This window comes from Stegodyphus dumicola, chromosome 5 (genome assembly GCF_044657685.1).
Source record: "Stegodyphus dumicola isolate Sdum_Otavi_A_Nest chromosome 5, ASM4465768v1".
Taxonomy (NCBI): domain Eukaryota; kingdom Metazoa; phylum Arthropoda; class Arachnida; order Araneae; family Eresidae; genus Stegodyphus; species Stegodyphus dumicola.
In genome coordinates this window covers 83,143,438-83,164,240 of record NC_140772.1, presented here as the reverse complement: position 1 = coordinate 83,164,240, position 20,803 = coordinate 83,143,438, and the positions used below count along the sequence as shown (strand labels likewise).

General features: G+C 31.7%; 2 protein-coding genes across 14 annotated transcripts in view; one reads left to right on the top strand and one right to left on the bottom strand.

Moving 5' to 3' along the window:
• LOC118197810 (secernin-2-like) overlaps nucleotides 1–11,763 on the top strand; it is a 184,228-nt gene extending 172,465 nt beyond the window's left edge. For all 12 annotated transcript variants that reach the window (XM_085816813.1, XM_085816818.1, XM_085816816.1 and 9 more), the window contains 2 exons: nucleotides 4,458–4,625; nucleotides 6,822–11,763. In XM_085816813.1, the coding sequence (XP_085672939.1) occupies nucleotides 4,458–4,625; nucleotides 6,822–7,076 (423 nt within the window). In that variant the 3' untranslated portion in view covers nucleotides 7,077–11,763. The remainder of the gene's footprint in view (nucleotides 1–4,457; nucleotides 4,626–6,821) is intronic.
• Nucleotides 11,764–11,830: 67 nt separating this feature from the next.
• Nucleotides 11,831–20,803, bottom strand: part of LOC146997152 (uncharacterized) — a 36,028-nt gene continuing 27,055 nt past the window's right edge. For both annotated transcript variants that reach the window (XM_085816826.1, XM_085816827.1), the window contains one exon: nucleotides 11,831–12,871. Coding sequence is in view for 1 of the 2 variants with exons in the window: in XM_085816827.1 (XP_085672953.1) it covers nucleotides 12,806–12,871 (66 nt within the window). In the remaining variant the exon portion in view is untranslated. The remainder of the gene's footprint in view (nucleotides 12,872–20,803) is intronic.

Sequence of the window (20,803 nt, the reverse complement as noted above, 5' to 3'; positions counted from 1 at the left end):
ATCGCATGTGCAGTGCATGAACTAAAGAAAGTACCTGTTCTCGTATAAAACAAAATGGGTTTAATCCTAGTATACGGTACCATGGAGGTTAGAATCAAAGAAATATGTATTGTAAAGAAGGAAAACCTCTCTGCAATAGACGTGGCTGTGACTCCGTTCCATCATAGAGGGAAACAGCTGTGCATGTCTGATATATCTGTTGCCAAAGCTCGAAACCGGTGTCGAAGTTCGAAGGTCACGTTATCAAGAGTTCATAAAATGAATATCGTTTAAAATTTCTTTAACCACTTGCGCTAAAAAGACGTGCCACGCACGTCAAGATGCTTTTGTCTCAAACCGCGAGCGACGTGAACACCACGTCGATAAGCATTTATCGCAAAAATGAAAATAACGTGGTGCACACGTCGCCTAACAACGAGATTGTTTATTTCTCGAGTTAAGCTCTGGATTGCACTCGCAGATGCGGAACGGCGTAAATGAGACACTTTACCGCTTGTTATATTGTAGCGCACGGCACCGCAACCGTGAAGTTTAGTCTTAGCGGAAGTGGTTAAACTCTAAAGGAAAAGAAAATATTTTTTGGCGCAAGTAAACTAATTCATGGATTAGTTATTTTCAGGGAAAAAAAAAAAAAAACTACGAAAATCCGTTTTTAAAATTATTGCGAAAAATCCAAGAAGAAACGTCCTTTGATAAAACGTTTCTTCTTGGATTTTTCGCAATAATTTAAAAACGGATTTTCGTAGTTTTCTTTTTGTCAAAGAGTGTTTCTTCTTAACACGTGTTTCTCAATTTCCTGTACACATCGCGGAGAGGGAAATTCTGGCCGCCAGGTTCCGTCGCCAAATCCCTTGGCAAATTTTCCCTCCGCATTCTAGCAGCGTAATAGCATTTTACTTGTATGGAACCTTTTCTTCTTTACATAGACGTTCTTTGGTTAGAATAATAATGGGATTTGGCGACATCTTGATGCGCAATAAACGGGTCATTTTGGTCTTGGCGACAATTTTCAAAATCGTGCCAAAGCCTTACCGTATACTAGAATTTTACCGCAAAATCTTTTTAAACCTTTTCTTTTTCTTTTTAATAAATACTTTGTCATTTTGCAGTAAAATAAAAAAATAGTAATCGGTCATCTAGGCTAGCCATGTAATATAACTATATTCGCTAAAATATCGTTGATTATTCTAATTCAATTTTTAAGTAATTATTTTTATGGTTTTCATATAATTTAATGTTGCTTCTTCCCTCTAAATTTATTTATTATTAGTAAATAATATTTTCAAATTTCAGGAAATTTTCTCTGTCATAATCCTGAAATTAATTATAGCAGTATGATGACATACCATCACGAAATTTAATGCACATATTTTTTCCTTATGTATGCTTCGAAATAAATATAAAATACCTCAATTTATTAAAATAGATTTCTTTCTTTCGTTTAGCTGCAGAATGTCTGCAAAAAAAGCCTTATTTTATTCCAGATTGGGAAGATTCTAATCTCAATCTTCAATGGAGAAAACAACAATTATTATAATTATATTTGTGTTTTCAAGTGTTAAGGTGCCTTTTAAGAACATACCTCACGCAAATTAAATTTACTTAAAATCTAACCGAACTATTTAGCATTGCGTTGTGATTTATAAGGACCGGATTAGCCTCGTGTTCAACTGGTGATGATCATGAGTAATAATTAAATAAAACATACATTTGTTATCCAATATATATATATCTTAAATTTTATAAAGTTTCTTAAGTGGAAAACTAAGCAAAATTATCAAACAAAGTATACCAAGAATAATTAAGAATAAATGTCCTCTGAGATTTATTGAATAATTAAGTGAATATGCTACACAATACAAGTAATACCATAATTAATTTACATCTTAGCACAGCCAGCGTACATTACGCGGATAGACTGGAATTTTCTTGAAACACACCTGGACAACCTGGAAAAGTCAGGGAATTTTATTCTCCTGTTTGAGTGGCAACCCTGTGTCTATCAATGGAAATATTGATGTAGTTCCTTGTAATATGATCATTGACACAGGAGCTAATGTTACCATCATTAGGAAAGATGTAGCTGAACAGTTTAAAGATAAACTTATTTGGACGCCATCCTGTGTTCCCTTCAGACTGCGTCTGGTGACAAGATCGAGATAGCTGGGAAGTTAAACGTGAACATCACGTTTGGAAGTGCCGCTTACTATCCCACGGCTTATGTGGCGGGTATTACAGATCCATGCATACTCGGATTGGTCTTTTTAAGGAAATACAATTTTTCCTTAGACTTTAAAAACAGCAAACTACTTTTAGCATCTGCTGACAGGACTATCCATCCTCAAAAGGATCCTCACATGGAAATGCCGACACCTTGTCCGAAAGACCCAGCTCGGGAAGCTGCCGAAATCATACTAGGGTGAAAAAGAAACGCAAGACTACCAACTGTTCTCCATCCCAGATGCTCTTCGGCCGAAACCTTCATCTGCCTTGTGACCGAATGTTTGGTCGCCCTATGGTTGCGTCTTCATCGCCTGAGGAACACATTCAAGATGTTCAGACCCGGTTTGAAGAGATGCACTTTTCTGCATGAAAGTGAGTCAACCTGGCGGCGGAGAAAGTGAAGTCCAGATACAACACGAGAGGTACTGGGCACAGATTTAACGAAGGAGACAAGGTGTGGTTGTGGAATCCGACTTGACGGAAAGGACTTTGTCCGAAATTACAGTCACCTTGGGATGGCCCGTACACAGTCCTAAACAGGCTGAATGACGTCCTGGTTCGGATTCGTAAGTCTTCGAACTCTAAACCTAAAATCGTTCAGGACAGGTTAGCTCATTACTATGGCCATAGTACATAGTGTAAATAATTGTAAATAGTGTAAGACCATGGTCCCATTTTGTTTCTAAATGTGTATTTAGTATTTGACTTGTATTTTGTATTTGATATTGTAATGTAATGTTTATGCCTCAGTTGTATTTATGCCTTAGTTGTAAGTTTGGCTTCCTCTCCAGGGATTGTACTGCCCGGGTCGTGCAGTCCTCGGGAAGGGGGCAGTGTTACGGATTTCGAATTTAAATAGCGTATGTTAGTTGAATTGTAAATTAAATGGTTTTATTTTCCGCGCAGTGCAGCGAGTGACAAATATTAAAAGAAAGCTAAGCCGAAAAATTGAAAATACAAGAGCATGTGCATGTAACATTTAATAAATATCTCTTTTTGATTTCAAGAAAGTACTAGAACATTCTCGCGTGTGATTTTAAAATCTTATAAAAGGAGGAAAACCTCTCAGTTCGTAGTATTTACTTAGTTTGTTGTTGTTTTAAGAGTCTGTTTAGAAAACTGCTTTTGTTGACTGTAGCGAATTCGCGGATTAGCTTTCTCTAGCTGTTTTGAGATAAGTTCTCTTGAATGTTTGAGTAGTTAAAAGATAACTACTGTGAAATATAGTAATACTGCACGAATATTTTAGGAAATTTAAGCATATTTGTTGTGATAATAATAAATTTTTGTTAATTTTTCATCGGACTTGTGCATTCATTTCGTAATGAACCCGTACGCACGCAACAATATTTTTAAAACAAGGATACCTAAGAGAATTTAGAATATCATGAGACCAGTATGAGTTGCAGTTTTATGATGTACAATTCTAGCATAACTTTTTATAATACTAGATTTCCATATTACTGATATCTTGTTCTTTTATTTCTAATTTACATTTACACAATCTTCTAAACTGCTGTCTTTAATTAAGTTCAATTAAGTTTGTAGATGGATAAAAGAAAATGAAGAAAAATTTTTAATGCACAGACCAGTTTTAATACATTTTATGTTATGCCATTTGCAGTAACGATTCTTCATTCCGGCCTTTACTGTTTGTGTGTGAACCATCCATCCCTGCATCTATATGACGATATCTAATGTTCATATATGCTTCTGCCAAACAGCAGATTTGCTCTGTTACTAAGTTTCTTTAAGCTCTAGCTGAATTTTGTTGCATATAGTGTGATATCTGTGAAAAAATTGCATGAATGATAGCTCTGATGCTAATTTTTTCTGCAATGGTATCTGAAATTTTAAAGAAAACAAACAAATAGCTGTGATGAGAAGGACTTCGAGAAGAAACTTCATGGTGATTGATGATTTTGTTCAGATTATGAAACAGGTTTATTTACAAGTTAGGAAGTAAAATAGTCTGTCTAAGCTAAGCATGTAACAAATGGTATAACAATTGGATAAAACAACTGAATAAAAGCATGTAATTGGTGAAACTTTATCAAAACTGTTTTGATTGGAAAGGCAGATTATGCGGAGAAATAACAGTAGTATTATATATTTTCCCATTCACTTTTATTTTTATGCTCGTTGGGAGTGAAATAAAAAAATAGTTTTTGTAATTTGGAAATATGCTTGTAATATTTTCTTGTACTGATTTGTTAATAATATTTAAAATTTAGGTCTCGGTACTAGCATCTCCTGATTCAATGCGCTCATGTTGTCACTGGTTCACAGGAACACCTGACCCTGCTCACTCTGTTTTCAAACCTTTTGTGTTTTGTTCATCGAATCGTATTTCTCGTCATATTGTGTCACCTGTTTATCCAGATAATGAAGATCCTGCTAAGGTATTAATTAAATAATTATTATGGAACTCAGTACATGCATGTTTCTTTAATTTTCATTTTATATTTATTGGACATTTTGAAATTTATTAGTATTGAATTGCACTCTTTTGGGGTCTTTGTGTAGAATGGGTTCTAAATTTCTTACTCTATGTCTATACATCTATCTATGTATATATCTATACATATATTTTATATATATATATATTTAAATTTAAACAAATTTAAATTTTAACAAACATGTATATACATAAAAAAAAAACAAATTTAAAGTTAAAATTAAAAAATGTGCAAACATATAAAGGATTTAATTTTCGAACTAATCTACAATATCATTTAAATTCAGATAGCATAAGTAAATCAAGTGCAAAACCAAACCATGAAAATAAATTCACCAATTTAGCAAATTAAAATTAATCTAAAAAAATTTTTTTTAAATGCATAAATGAATGACTGTTGAGCAGGTAGGAGAAAGTCTTATCAAGGGGAAGTTGCCCCCAAACCAATAACATACGGAGAAGTCAAACAGCAAGAATCAGTGTTATATACTATGCCATTTGTTAATAAAAGAAAGTAGTTATTTGAGATATAATGATATGATTTTTGTCCTCTCCCCTTTTTCTCTTTCTGAAACTTTTGATTAATTGCTTCCTTGCATGTGGTGATCATATTTACAAGCAAGTATTATGAGTCAAAGCTACCAGTGTATATGCTCTTTTAATAGTATGCTCTAAAAATTTTGAATTCTATTCTATAGATGAGGAATAATATTAATTTAAATTAAAATCATATTTTTTCTTGTGATAACTAAATATTCTGCAATAAGGTGGGATCTTTAAAAATATAACATTTTATGTGAGACTGGAATTTAAACTCTAAAAACATGCAATCATAAAATTAAAATTAGCAACATATAGTTTTGTATATTTTATATTCATTTTAGTTTGCAAAAGCAGTGTGTATATAAAATACTAATTTAGTAAGTTCTTATATTTAACATAGCTCAACTGTGCACATATATATAAACACACACATATGATACAAATTAATTAAATAAAATATAAATGGAAAAATAAATAATATGTGAAAAACAGAAACATGCAATTTTGAAAATTCAGGAAGATTTTTTACACTTGGATTTGGGTAAACATACATATTTAATAAAGAACTCTCATTTGTAACATTTTTGTTAAAAAAAAAGAGGGGGAGGGGGCAGGCTTTAAAAGCTCTTAGGTTTTTTAGAAATGATTTTTGGTCTGTAAAAGTCCCTAATTTCGATGAAAATTTTGCAAACAATCCTTAATTTTTCTCATTAGACAATTCCATTTTTTTTTTCAGTGAATGCCATTTGGAGTGAGAGTTAACATTCTGGACGTATATAACGGTTGTCCTAATAAAAGCAACAAATTTAATATGTCCAGTAAAGTACTTCAATTTTAGAAAACTGAAAATATTTGTTCTGAATTAATATCCTCTACAGTACTACATTCTTTTGATGAAATTCATAATCATTTTTTCACATACCTGCCTACTCAGATGGCTAATGATAACTCTATAACTTCCTCTGTAAGTTCTTTCAGCGTTAATATTCCAAGTTCAAATTTTTTGGTCTTGCATATAATGCTGTCATTCACTTTCCTTTAGTGCTGTTTTCAACAGAGATGCTGGATCAAGAGCATCATGATTTAATGTCTGCTGCTGAAAGTGGGTCCTCCAATCTATGAACTATTGTTTCATTACGAGCACTTTCACACAAAAGATCGCATGCTTTCTGTGTTTACTGATAGATCCTTAATTTCCATTTACAGAAATATGTACAAACCCTGTGTATACACATAATAAATAGCATGTGCAAGTCTTCATTTGTAAGATGATTTATATTTTTTTTTGGTTCCTTAAACGTATCATTTTGCTAAATGCAATTTGACTTCTGCATCACCCAATATGTGCAATGCATTTCCTAGCATAATGAATGTATCATAAGAATAAATATTTTTAAGCAAAATGCAAATCATAATTTATAACTATTTTAACCTCAATGAATAAACATACTTAACATATAGATTATAATATTTTATGCATTTTTATTCAATCAAAAACCAGCACTGAATGCCTTTAGTTTCTTAAATGTGGTTTAAAGCTGCTGTTTCACTTTCCTTTTATTTTTTTGTTGAGTCACTAACTGATATTTTTTAACAGGTTAAACCAAGGTTTCAGAAGGTGGTGAATCGTTGTCATACCCTGTATACAAAACATCAAAAAGCATACCCAATTCTTACCAGTGATAATCCCAAAGGACAAGAAATTATTTCAGTCCTGAGGCGTCTAGAAACACAGTGTGTTCAAGATATGGAAAGTTTTGTGGAAAACTTTACTTCTGATAAAGCAAAAGAAGTTGAGGATCTATTTAAAGATTTGGTAGAATCAGAAATGAAATTTTACTACATAAAATAAAAATGTATATGTGTAGCAGCTATGTGTGCTCTGGTCAAATATATGAAGCAAATATTCCTATGGCTTAGCTTTGATACTTCTTTTTCCTATTTAAACTAATGTAGCTATATATGCAGTTCTACTGAATTTCATAATTTGGATACTTAAGCAGGGGTGATTGTTAATTTATAAGAAATTTTTGAAAACTGAGCAAAAGAATAAAAGTTATTACTTATAAAGAAATAAAAACAATCTAGAATAAATTTAAAAATCAACTCTTCTGTTTTTTAATGTTTCATTTTATTTTAAAAAGTATTAAACCCATTACCAAATTTTGAAGTATAAGACAGTAAAATCCATGTTTATTTCTTAGGTAATTTCAGATCATTAGCACAGTCACCTCTGTTAATTCTTTCTAGTTATTTGTTTGCAAGTAAAATGCAATTTACATAAATTTGCTAAGATGTATGTTTACTAGAGGAGTCTCTTGGTAGTAAGTGTCACACAAAGAACTAAATGCTTATTTATAAAATAATGAAACAAGAAGTAACATCTTTTGTGATATAATAATGGTAAAATTACAAACAATTATTCTTGTTTTTATGAGTAATATATGGATAGTTGTAATGATGCAGGTATACAGTTGTGTTACGAAGCTAATTTTTTAGTACTTTTATAGATGAAGCTTTTAAATCATTTTGATAAAAATCATTTTCATATTTTGATAAAATTTTTACGTTAATTTTACTTTCATGGGATAGTTACTGCAGCAATGAAAAGAAATTCATAATACTTTCGGTGATATTAACAAATATTTGTCTACTGTATTTCACAGATACTATATGTGTGTAACAATTTAAGTTTTTACTTACAATTTTTAAAAGTATGCATATGCTTTGTTAATATATAATAGAACAAATTGTTATCATATGTTATTTCATCAAGAAAACATTCCATTTTTTTCTTTTTTGAACTTAGTTAATTAAACACATTTACTTTATAATGAAACCAATATGACTCATGTTTATTTTAAAATTTGCTGTTGCTTCTATTTCTGAGAAGAGCTGCCAGTCAGCAGCATATTCTTTTAGTCACAAATTTATATTTCTAGATTGGAGTACAGATTTTTCATTATAGCATATATTTTGGTTCATAGTATAGTATATTAATTACATATAATTGCCGGTTAATTGATTTTCAGATCGTTGTTTGTAAAGAATTATATGTATACCCAAACTGGAAACTATAGGACTCAATAAACAGCTTTTCAAGTAGTTACTTACTTGTCTTTTATATATTTAACATAAAAGCACATTGTTTCAAATAAGTAATTTCTGCATGTATGCAAGCATTCAAATACATTATAAAAGAGTTCAAATACATTATAAAAAGTTTTTTGCTATATAATTTTAAATATATATATTTTGATAGCAATAGTGCAACACAGGTTAAAGGAAACAGTGTACTATAGGGACATAAACTATTACATATTTCAATTGCATATTAATTTAGTTTCAGATACAAAGATTATCAATGGTTTATTTCATGTAATTCTAGAGCTATTCAGTATGATGCAGTACACTTTTTCTCTATGTTCAATATTTTATAAGAATAATTAGTAATGTCATTGCATTTGGATGCATTTACCTTTCTAATATAGCTGACCTTAGATTTCAAAATAATTTCTCATGAAAATAATCTCGGTGTCATAATAATTGCTTAAACTGTATAAATTGCAAATAGGGTCTTATTGCTGTTTAAGATTTTTTCTTTCTAGCCATTTTACTAGCATTCCATTCTACACAGTATACATGTATTTTATTATTGGGATTAATTTGAAGTATCGCTATTTAAAATCTAAATTCACACTAACTTGGTATATGAAATAGATATTGTTATGCAGACATTCACCCTAAAGGCTTAATTCTAAATTTAGTATGATTCTATGACAGGAAGGACAGGTAATTGGGGATTTGAGCAGTTAAATTGCAGATGCCAGTGGAAAGATAAATAGAGTATGAATAATAATAATAAAAAATAAATAAAAAAATAAGACCTTATTGCTACCATGGGATTTCTAATCACACTGTTACTGATTGGGGTAGTGATTTCACTTTTAGGACCCTAAAAGATGCTGACAAAAAATTTAACATTACCAAAATCAGACGGTGTAGCGGAAAAATTAAATGCCAAGCTTTATTAATTTGCTAAGCCGCTTGACTTCTGAAACCTGGGAATGTTGGGACCATCAATTGCATTTTGTCTTGCTGGCTCACCATCCACCAGTGACCGAATGGTAAAGTAGCTGAATACTCGTAATTCAGTCGGATATTTGGGTTGGCTGCATGGGTGTTTTTGTGCTTGTAACATATATACAAGCCAGTTTCCCTTAGAAAGTCCTCCATGAAGACATACCTCTCCTTAGACAGATAGCCTCTGAGTGCCTTGTCACAACCAGACCAAACTTAATGCCTCACCACATGGGGCACCATCAAACTCAGAAAGAAAGCCTTGTGCTCTTGCTATATGGTCATGACTTAACCTTGCCTGTGGATATTTTGACCCAGCCAAAATTTTGGACATATAATGCCACTCAAGAACTTAGTCATGCATTTGCAAAATTCATTCCATATGGTGAAGATAAATTTAATTAAGGATGCAAAAAATTAGAAAAAACTTCACAGAAAAAAAAAAAAAAAAAGACTTGCCAACAATTCACATGTAAGGAAGTTTGTTCTTTCAAAGCACACATCCACACTTCTTCAGCTAGCATCCCATGGCTCAGAAGTGTTTTACTCATTAAAGCAATAGAAGAAATTCTCTCTCTTCAGAAAGCAAAAAGATCCTTTATTCACATGCCATTTATTTTTTTTTCCACTGGTATCTGCAAATTATCCGCTCATGTCTTAATTACTTGTCAATCCTGTTCTGGAATCATACAACATTTACAATTAACTCAGAAACCAAATCTCTACATAACAATACAATTTTATTATTATTAAAGTAAGAATGTTATTTAATGTATCACAATAAATACTAAATTATTGCAATATATTAAAACTGCTTTAGCTTACATTTGTATAATTATTTATCTAAGGGAAAGTTACCAAAAAACTTTTTAACTGCTCAATCTTGTTAGCAAAGTTTCTTTTCAAAAGTAAGAATTTTTTATAAAAATGAATTACCTTTTCATTACATGTGGATATATAGGAAGAACAAGTTAAATGAAACATGAAGCATGTGTCATTAATTTGGTACATGATCTTTTAAAGCAAATTTTTAAAACAGCAAATATTTGTATTTATATACAAGCATTTCATGACTATATACTTATCTTTTTAACAATGTATGAGAAATTATTTTTTGTCTGTGATAAAAATCTGTGCTGTTCTATTCATGTGTTCTTGATTTAAAAAAATCTTCCTGCTGTGATATTGATTAGTTTGATAAATGAGTGAATACTATTCTAAACATGATTTTTGTTTTGTTTACATATCACGAAATGAACAAGAATTCTTTGTGTAAGTTATTCTATAACTTTGTTACTGTTTATTAACTTGTAATGTTTTGTTTATTTGATAATACTTATGGAATTTTTCTTAATCAGTTTAAGAAATTTGACTTGTTTCAGTATTGAAAACTATTTTAAATTATAAGTACTAATATTATACAGCATAATGTAAAAAACAAGAAAGTTAAAGTGTCTTAAATTTAGATCATGTTACAATAAGCAATAAACAGTTGCAGTAGAGTCACAGGTATTCCTTGCTTGAGAACAGTTAGTTTACAAACTTCTATTGCTTTATTTATTTTCCTTAGAAAAAAATATATATATAATTTTTAATAGGTTACAAAAATTAGCATCTTGCACTTATATAAAAGTGACATTAATTCTGTAGATTTCCATAAATTATAGAATTATTTCAAGGACTGGTATAGTTAATTTAAGATATAAATTTGGGTCTCAGGTCCTGAAAATATTAAAGGAGCTTATCCAGCAAGAAGATTTTGAAATAGGATAGCAAAGAAATTTTCGAATCAATCATCTGCTATTAGAGCTGATTTCTATTTGCTTCAACTTGAGAAGTAAACAAATAATTAATTGAAATGTAATTAACTGTGTGAATTAGTTTATTAAAACATTCATTCAAAATAATTTTTAATTTATCTTGCAAAAATAACCTTTTCGTGTCATTGATCAAATGCTTTTTTAAGATAAATATATGATAGTGAATGCTTTTTGTTTTTGTATATATTATTCTGTGAGAATTGTTACTTCTTGTTATACACATTTTGCTGTGTAATTAACCATATAATATGTGTAAATGAAAGTCTAACATTTTCTTATTATAAAGTGTTTAATGTCTTTCAAAGAATTTCAAAAATTAATGGAAATTTTTATTTTATTTATTTTTTGGATTTAAAATGTTAAGACTCACCAATGAAACTGTAGAATGTATGCATAAATATACCTTCTTTTGCCTTTCCTTACGAGATATGCATTCAATGTCTTAGCCTTAATATTTATCTTGAGGTCCAATTACTATTTTTCTTCTCTAGGAAAATGTGAAATAGTGGTCATATGTTGGATTTTTCAAATATGAGAAAATTTTTTTTTTATTTTTTAGACTACTTAAAGCAGTGCAGTTGATATGGGTTAAATGCCACAATTATGTCATTTACAAGATTAATAAACAGTAGAATATAATATCTGTGTTATTATTAAAGTATATTGATGAAAATTAAACTTTACATAAAGAAATTTTTACAGTATGCACATTCCATTTAAAATGTATTTCATCATTTATTATACATGAAAAAGAATTCCATTACAAGAAATAATTCAAGCAAACTATTTACTAAAAATTTAGAAGAAAAGTTAATTTTTGACTTGCTTTTTGCTTATGGCTAAAAATGCATAATATTATATATCACATAATGTTAATTAACTGAGTTGCCATTCATTTTCATTATATTCTATAGATGAGGATTAATAATGTAAAAATTTTAATTCTGAATCGCTATAAATACGCACATGCTGAAGGAGGTCAAATGTGCTTATCAGTGTATTTATAGTAATAAGTACAGATGGAAAACTGCTTAATACATACACGAACACTATATTTCCAGTTCTCAAAACCCTAAAACTTCTACCATATTTCATACTTTGAAAATCAATGTATTCAAAAACCACATGGAAACCTAAAAATGTTATTTACATAGAAATTGAAGAACTAAAATGCTTTTATATGTCTACAAAAGAAAAGTGAAATGTTTCTGTCATCCTTAGATTTTGAACAAAAATATGTCCTAGTCAATTAAACAGATAAATTACAATATTAATTCCTAAGCGCATAAGACGTAGTTTCAATGAAATAATATGCTATAGTGGACAACTTTTGATTTCATAAAAGTTGATATATTGTTTTATAAAACAGAGACCTTTTAATTAAAAGCCCATTACAAAAACATTAACTAAATACTATGCAATTCTAGTCTCAACTATACATTAGAAAAAATATTCTTTGAATTGTAAAATTGAAATATGTTTAATAAGTTTGATTTAATAAATATTTGAAAACTACAAAGTTTACATTTATCAGTTTTATTTAAAAATAAGTAGCAATGTAAATAATGCTTGCGGTACAGATCACCATCAATAAATACATATAAAACACACAACAAATAAAATACACATATCTTAAAAACTTTCTGTACGAAGAATTAGCTTTTTTGACTTCAATAACACTTTATTTATTTTCATTCAAAGACTGTAATGTTCGTATTTTTGCTCCCTTGATTAGTTTATTTCCAACCTAAGAAGAAAGGAAGCAAAAAAATAGTTACTACTATAAATGCAATTATTTACTAGTAATTCTTAATAATTTACCAAAATTATATACTTTACCAAAAATTCCGCATCGCAATACAATAAAAGTGTTGCTATGACTTATCTCATTTGTCTGACAGTAACATCAAAACAAGCCCACGAAATGCATCGTGGTAATAAATGCAAGATTTTGCCTGTCTGGCAAGAGCCTTGAGCACCATACAGATGACAGTACGACTTTACTCAGTTCTGCCCCCAGTTTTGAAGGAGAGCAACCTCCGGGGGGGGTGGGGGGGGTAAATGGTTTTGAGAGTTTCCCACCCTCTTCTCCTACCATCAACCTCTTGAGAGGACTTTTGGCTCGCTGCATATTTAGAGTGCACCCATGCCACATGCACACTATTAATTTACAAACATTCATGCCTTCTCCATGATTCAAACCTGGGTCCTTCCATATGGCAGTTAACTTCACTAGGCACTAACTATTCCAGTTAAACAGCATAATAAAAGTTATATTTTAACACATAACCATTTTGCTGCTGAGTTCTATGAAATATTATAAATGTGTTATTTACCAACTTAAAAGTAAAACTAATGTTGTGGGGGAAAAATAATATGGCAACTGAAGCTACAGTTAACTGAATTATGAAAGTAATGATAAAAATAAATCTTTTCACAACTTATATATTATCCCATCAGCAAACCAAGTAGCACAATTTAGTGCCAATTATGGATGACCATGTTCTTTAAAATTCTGCTTAATGCTTTCTGATCTGCACCATTGCCAAGATTTCCATTAATTGGCGAAGGGATAATGTGCAAGTACTGTCTTTTCTCTCCCCCCCCCCATCTTTTTTTTGATCAAAAGCAAAACACATCTTAGCTTTTCCCCTTTTAATTAAGTTCATTTAAACTTTAAAAATAAAACTAAATTGTTGAATTTTGGCACCTTACTCCCTTTTTCAGGCATGCTTTCAATTTAATTTCATAATATAAACATGAGTTCAAAATTACTTCTTATTCAAATCTCTCTCTCAAAAATAAATAAATGAATAATAAAATCTGAAAGCTTTCAGATTTCGTATTATGCCCAAATAAGCATTTTTTCCAGTTACAAATACATACATGTTTCAAGAGAATTTGGGCTATAAATATTTTAAAACAGCATATCTTTAAAATTTTCGATAAGACAGTTTCACAAAGTGTTGCTACTGATTGCTTTGAAATTGTTGAGTTTTTTAAATAAAAAATTTGTTAAAATTTTACAAAATAAAACAAATTCCTAATTTGGGGTGCCAGGTAACCATGTTATTAAATATTTAATGACACTAGGTACCATTGTTTTTTCACAATGTGAGAAACATACATACAGTCCAGTCACATTAATGTGACCACCACGTACTTTCCATGTCTAAGTTAAATAACCAATCACAGAAGGCAGGTGGCAGCACAGTGCAGTTGAGCGTATATAAAGGGTGTGTGAGGGCTTCGGAAAACATTTCAATCGTTGGCGTAATGCAGAAACGAAGCGATTTATCCGACTTCCAAAAGGGCATGATCATTGGCTTTCGGGCCAAGGGTGGAAACATTTCCGAAACGGCTGAGTTTGTGAACTGTTCGCGTGCCGCCGTGGTAAAAGTGTACTGTGCATGGCAAAATGGGACTGTCCAAAATCAGCGACGTGGCAAATGTGGTGCACCACGGGCCATAGATGACAGAGGCGAACGACGGTTGCGGAGATGCGTTTGGGCAGATAGACGGGCTACCGTTGAGCAACTGACCACCAAAATGAACCAAGGGGCTACCAAAAGTGTCTCCCAAAGTACTATTCAGCGAACATTGCTGCGTCTGGGCATCCGAAGCAGACGCCTGGTTCGTGCACCTATGCTGACTGCTGTTCATCGACGGCGAAGGCTAGAATTTGCACGCCAGTACAGCAGCTGGACGTCCACTGAGTGGCGACAGGTTGCGTTTTCGGATGAATCGCGTTTTATGCTCCATCGGACAGATGGACATTGGCGTATAAGGCGTGAAACCTCTGAAAGGAACCACCCTGCAACCATTGCCGGAACGGTCCAAGCTGGAGGCGGGAGCATTATGGTCTGGGGAATGTTTTCCTGGCATTCTCTAGGTTCACTGATCATTGTGGAAGGCACAATGGATCAATACAAGTACGCATCTGTCCTTGCGGACCATGTTCACCCCTACATGCGCATTGTTTTTCCTCAGGATGATGGCATCTTCCAGCAGGACAATGCGAGGTGCCATACAGCTGCCAGTGTACGTGCGTGGTTCGAAGAGCACCAGGATGAGTTTACCGTCCTCCCCTGGCCAGCAAACTCACCTGACTTAAACCCAATCAAGCATCTGTGGGACCATCTCGATCGAGTTGTTCGCGCCATGGATCCTCAACTGCGTAATCTAGCGCAGCTGGCCACGGCATTAGAGTCGGCATGGCTCAACATCCTAGAGAACACCTTCAGGGACCTATGTGACTCTCTTCCTGCACGTCTCGCAGCAGTCCGCTCTGCGAAAGGTGGTTATTCTGGCTTTTGACAGATGGTCACATTAATGTGACTGGACTGTGTAGTTCATGTAATATTTTTTATTATTTAGATTCTTTAAATATAATACAGGGCGATAATATTTGGTGGCAACAATTTGAAATGTGATACAATGCATTTGTTTTCACACAAAATGCCATTTCAAGACTAATATCCCATTCGGGACTAACGTCCATTTTGACTAAATAGAATATTCTTTGGCATTTTAAAATTATCACCATCTTTGTTAAATAAATCGATGTCATATGAAGAAGCAAGTCGAAAAATAAGAAACGTATCTTTTCACATTTTTTATTGAAACTTAACAACACATGCACAACATTACATCGGCATCTATAGCTCGCACACAGAGAAGAGAGAACTTGGTGTTGCCAATATGGTAAAGATAAATGTACCAAACTAACACGCCTCCTTACATTTATATTTACTAATTACAAATAAACAGATATAAGCAACCTTTTCATCTTTACCATTTACAATTAAGCATAGATATAACCAATAACATTCAACACTTAACACAAATTATTTTTAAAAAGGTTTCTTTCATTAACTTAAATGTTAAAATCAAAGTTAAACACAATTTAGTTTACATAAGGACATTACCAAAATCTATTTCATTTAAAGCAAAAATATTTAAATAAACATCACTTAAATAAACAGTACACAAAATTTATTTCAATTTCAAACCTTCCCTAAATTTCATAAATTTAATCTTTCCTAAAGACTTAGTAAAGATATCTGCAATATTTGATTCTGAATCAATCTTTACAATTTCAATTACTCCATTTTGAACATTTTCGTGAACATAATGATATTGAACTTCTATGTGTTTTGAATTTTTAGTGAAGTTCCCATAATTAGCAATGGCCAAAGCTCCTGAATTATCTTCATAAATTTTAATGGGGTGAGTTATATCAGCAAAAACATCATTCACAACATTTTTCAAGAAATTAATTTCTGTCACAGCCTCATATAAAGCAATATATTTGGCAAAAGTGGAAGATTTTGTCACACAATTTTGCTTTTTGGATTTCCAGTAAATTGGATTACCAAATAATTCAATAACAAACCCAGTAGTTGACTTTCTGTCAACAATATCACCTGCCCAATCAGCATCAACATAACAATTCATAATATCAGTTTTAAGATTTTTACTATAGGTTAATTTTAGATGTTTTGTTAAGTACAAATACTTTAAAACTCTCAAAGCGTATTTGAAATGTGTCTCATCATAACAATTTTGAAATCTACTTAAATAATTTACACTGAAAGATATGTCTGGTCTAGTACCGTGACTAATATACAAGAGTGCTCCTATTAGATTTCTATATTTGACATTTTGATTTAAATTAGATTGGCTTAGTTTAAGATTAGTCTCCATTGGTGTATCATAAAGCTTTGAATTTGCAATACCATACAGTTTAGCTAAAGATTCAATATAATTTTCCTGACTCAGTGTTAAGATATTGCTTTTCTCATTATCATATTCAATATCAATTCCAATGTAGCTTTTTACTTTATTTAAATCCTTCATTTTAAATTTTTTACGTAGTTGTTCCTTAATATCATTAATTACCCGAGTATCTCTGCAATATATCAACAAATCATCAACAAATAAAAGAATATATACAAATACATCATTTTCAGATTTTACATAAAGACAATAATCATATTTACTTCTACGAAATCCTAAACTCTCAATATACTCGTTAAAACACTCATACCAAGCACAAGGGCTTTCTTTCAACCCATATAGTGCTTTCTTTAATTTATACACTCTATTCGAATTATCATTATAGCCTTGTGGCTGTTTAACATAAACCTCAGACACAACATAACCATTTAAAAAGGCAGTCTCAACATCCATTTGATGAATATTTAAATTATACTGACAAGAATATGAAAGTAACAGTTTTAAGGTTTGCATCTTGATGACAGGAGAGTAAGTATCCTCAATACTATCCTTTTGCTGGAAACCTCGAACCACTAATCTAGCTTTAAAAACATTACCAGGTTTTCTTTTGAATACCCACTTCACATCTAAAATTGCTTTATCCTCTGGTTTAGTCACTAGTGTCCAAGTGTTATTTTTAACAAGACTGTTCATTTCACTGTCCATTGCCTCTTTCCAATGTCCAGCCTCACTGCATGTTGTCGCCTCCTCAAATTTACCTGGAACTGTAGCATCACAAAAATTTGCACTAACACAGTAGTACCCGAATTCTTCATGAAATCGAACTGGTGGTTTGATTTGCCTTCTTGGTCTCATTCCAATTTTTGTTTCATCTTCATTTATCACACTGTCCTTGGAGTTATCATTACTCGATTCACACGACACTTCTTGAGGTTCATTCTTCTTATTTGTATCATCATTCTTATCTTCATCATCACAACCTACACATATTATGTCTTCTTCAATAATATCAACATGTCTGGCAACTATTATTCTGTTATTCATCAAAACTCTATATCCAACTTCTGTATACCCAAGTAAAATTCCAAATTCAGCCTTTTTATCCCACTTCGACTTTCTCTTTTCTTCTGGTATTCTTACATACACTCTACTTCCGTATAATTTCAATTCATTAGCAGATGGTTTCCTATTGAAAAATATTTCATGTGGTGTCTTCTTTACAATAGTATTTGTTAATGTCCTGTTTTTCAAATAAGCAGCAGCTTTAATTACTTCAGGCCAGTAACGTCTGTCAACTTTTGCTTCGGCTAAAAGACATCTTGCCATATCCATTATAGTTCTGTTGTAACGCTCAGCAGTACCATTTAATTCATGTACATATGGTGGGCATGACTTTATCTTGAAACCTTTTTCTCTTGCAAATTTGTATATCTTGCTATTCATATATTCACTACCATTATCACATCTTAGTTCTTTGATAGTCTTCCCTGTTAAATTTTGAATTTCATTTACATATTCAATTAAGCAATCAGAGACTTGATCCTTAGATTTGATACAATAAATTTTTGCCAACTTGCTATAATCATCAATAAAACTCACAAAGTATTTCTCACCATTACATCCACTTGTTCTGTGAGGTCCATTTACACCTGTATGTATAATCTCCAGAATATCTTCTGCTTTTCTTCTATTATTCTTGAATGGTAAATTGTGCATTTTATTTTCAATACATATGGCACACTTCATATATTCAGTTTCTATTTCTTTAGGGATTCCTTCTAATAGCTGATCTTTGCACATAATATCCAGATATTTAAAATTTACATGTCCAAATGAACGGTGCAATTTTTCTTTTAACGTTAACTTAATGTTGGTCAAATTTACAAATATTTTACTATTTTTAACATAACTCTTTACTTTATATAATCTTTCTTCTTTCTTTGCTATTGCTACTAATGAACCATTGACATCATATATTTTAGAGAACTTTTCTTTTGAAACTATTTTATGATTATCAGTAATCTTCGAATAACTTAATAAATTTGCTTTCATTTCTTTTACATAAAATACATTCTTCAATGTTACGATAGATTCAGAGTTATATACAGGAAAAGAAACTATTATATTGCCAACCTTTGTAGCTTTCAAAATCCTTCCGTCACCGACTTTCACTTCAAATAGGATCCTTCAAAGTAACTTGCTCTTTGAAATATTCATCACTGTTTATAATGTGGTCTGTGCATCCGCTATCCAGTAACCAATTGATTTCATTTTTATTTGTCACAATATTTGCACTGGAACTTGTCATGTTACTTTCGATAACAGTGGTGTGAAAACTATTGCCTTGATGACTGTTTACTCTCTGGTTAGAGTATGCTCCACGTTCACGATGTCCACTAAAAGTACGACTACGTCCTCGATTGTTTGAAGAACTTCGACCGCGATAATTAGTGGAGCCATTACCACGATAGCTCCTTTGATGGACATGCCAACAATTCTTTTTAATGTGACCAGGTTTTCCACAATTATAACAGACATTCCTTTGTGGACCCGATTTGCTTGTTTCAATTTTGAACACATTTGATTTTTCTGCTGGTGCACAATCTTCATAATCATTTTTCTCTTCAAGTAATTTTGATTTGATTTTGCTCTTTAGGTAATCGACTGTTCTGTCCTTCTCTGGTAATACATCTATTAAGTCACCAATGTGACTGTTAATTTGAAGGTAATGCTCTTAGCATATAGTTCAATTTTTCTTGTTCCGTCACGGTGGCGCCGGCATGTTTCAGTTCGTTCACATAATTCTCAAAATCATCGAAAAATATATTTACATCAGGATAATTTTTTAATTTCACACATTCTAAGTTATTTCGACAAACAATTTGTAGAGATGTTGAAGTTTTTAAATACATTGCATCAAATTTCGTAATTATATCAAATGCAGTCTCACACTCATGAATATATTCCAACTGTTTGTTTGTTATGGTGCCGTAAATGTAATTTGTAGCTTGGATATCCTTTTCTTCCCATTTTTCCACGTCATCGTTTTCACTGACTTTTCGCTAAACCACATCTTTACACTTTTTAAATTGAAGAAATTTCATAATACGCACTTTCCAATTAAAATAGTCCGAACCATCAAATAGCGGTATTCCGATATCGCTGCTTCTTGTACATGCCATTTTTACGCTAGTACCGGTAACTTTTAAAACAAATTATAACTACTAAATTCTTCATTCATATTCACAAACCACGTGAACTGCTACCATGTTAAATAAATCGATGTCATATGAAGAAGCAAGTCGAAAAATAAGAAACATATCTTTTCACATTTTTTATTGAAACTTAACAACACGTGCACAACATTACATCGGCATCCATAGCTCGCACACAGAGAAGAGAGAACTTGGTGTTGCCAATATGGTAAAGATAAATGTACCAAACTAACAATCTTTCAGAGAAAGAAAAAAAAAATTAACAAAACTGTAAGTTAGCATTTAGTATTGTTATCTTTTGCAGTTCATAATCTTGAAGAAACTCCCTTTCTCCCAAAATTATACTTTATTACTGCACTCATTTGTTCTAATGTCACCCTGCAACAGTAAAAACATTTCAAAATGCTTTTTTAAAATATGCAACTTATATACCTGTACCTTATTTAAATTTGTTATACTATACAATCAAACTCAGCTGTAGTAGACCTGGATTGTAGTGAATCCTTGCATTTAGCAAACAAACATTTTGGTTCCTTCCAACTCCCTATACACTTCATGCTATTTTACATGGCTACAACGAAGCTCCAAATGTATGAAAATTGGATAGAATGAACTTTAATCACTAACTCTTAAAAATCATGCATTTTCCTTCAATGTGGAAAAAAAATTAGTAGAAAACCTCATTACTTTCTTTTGTGTTCATCCCATTTTTCTTTGTGCCTTAA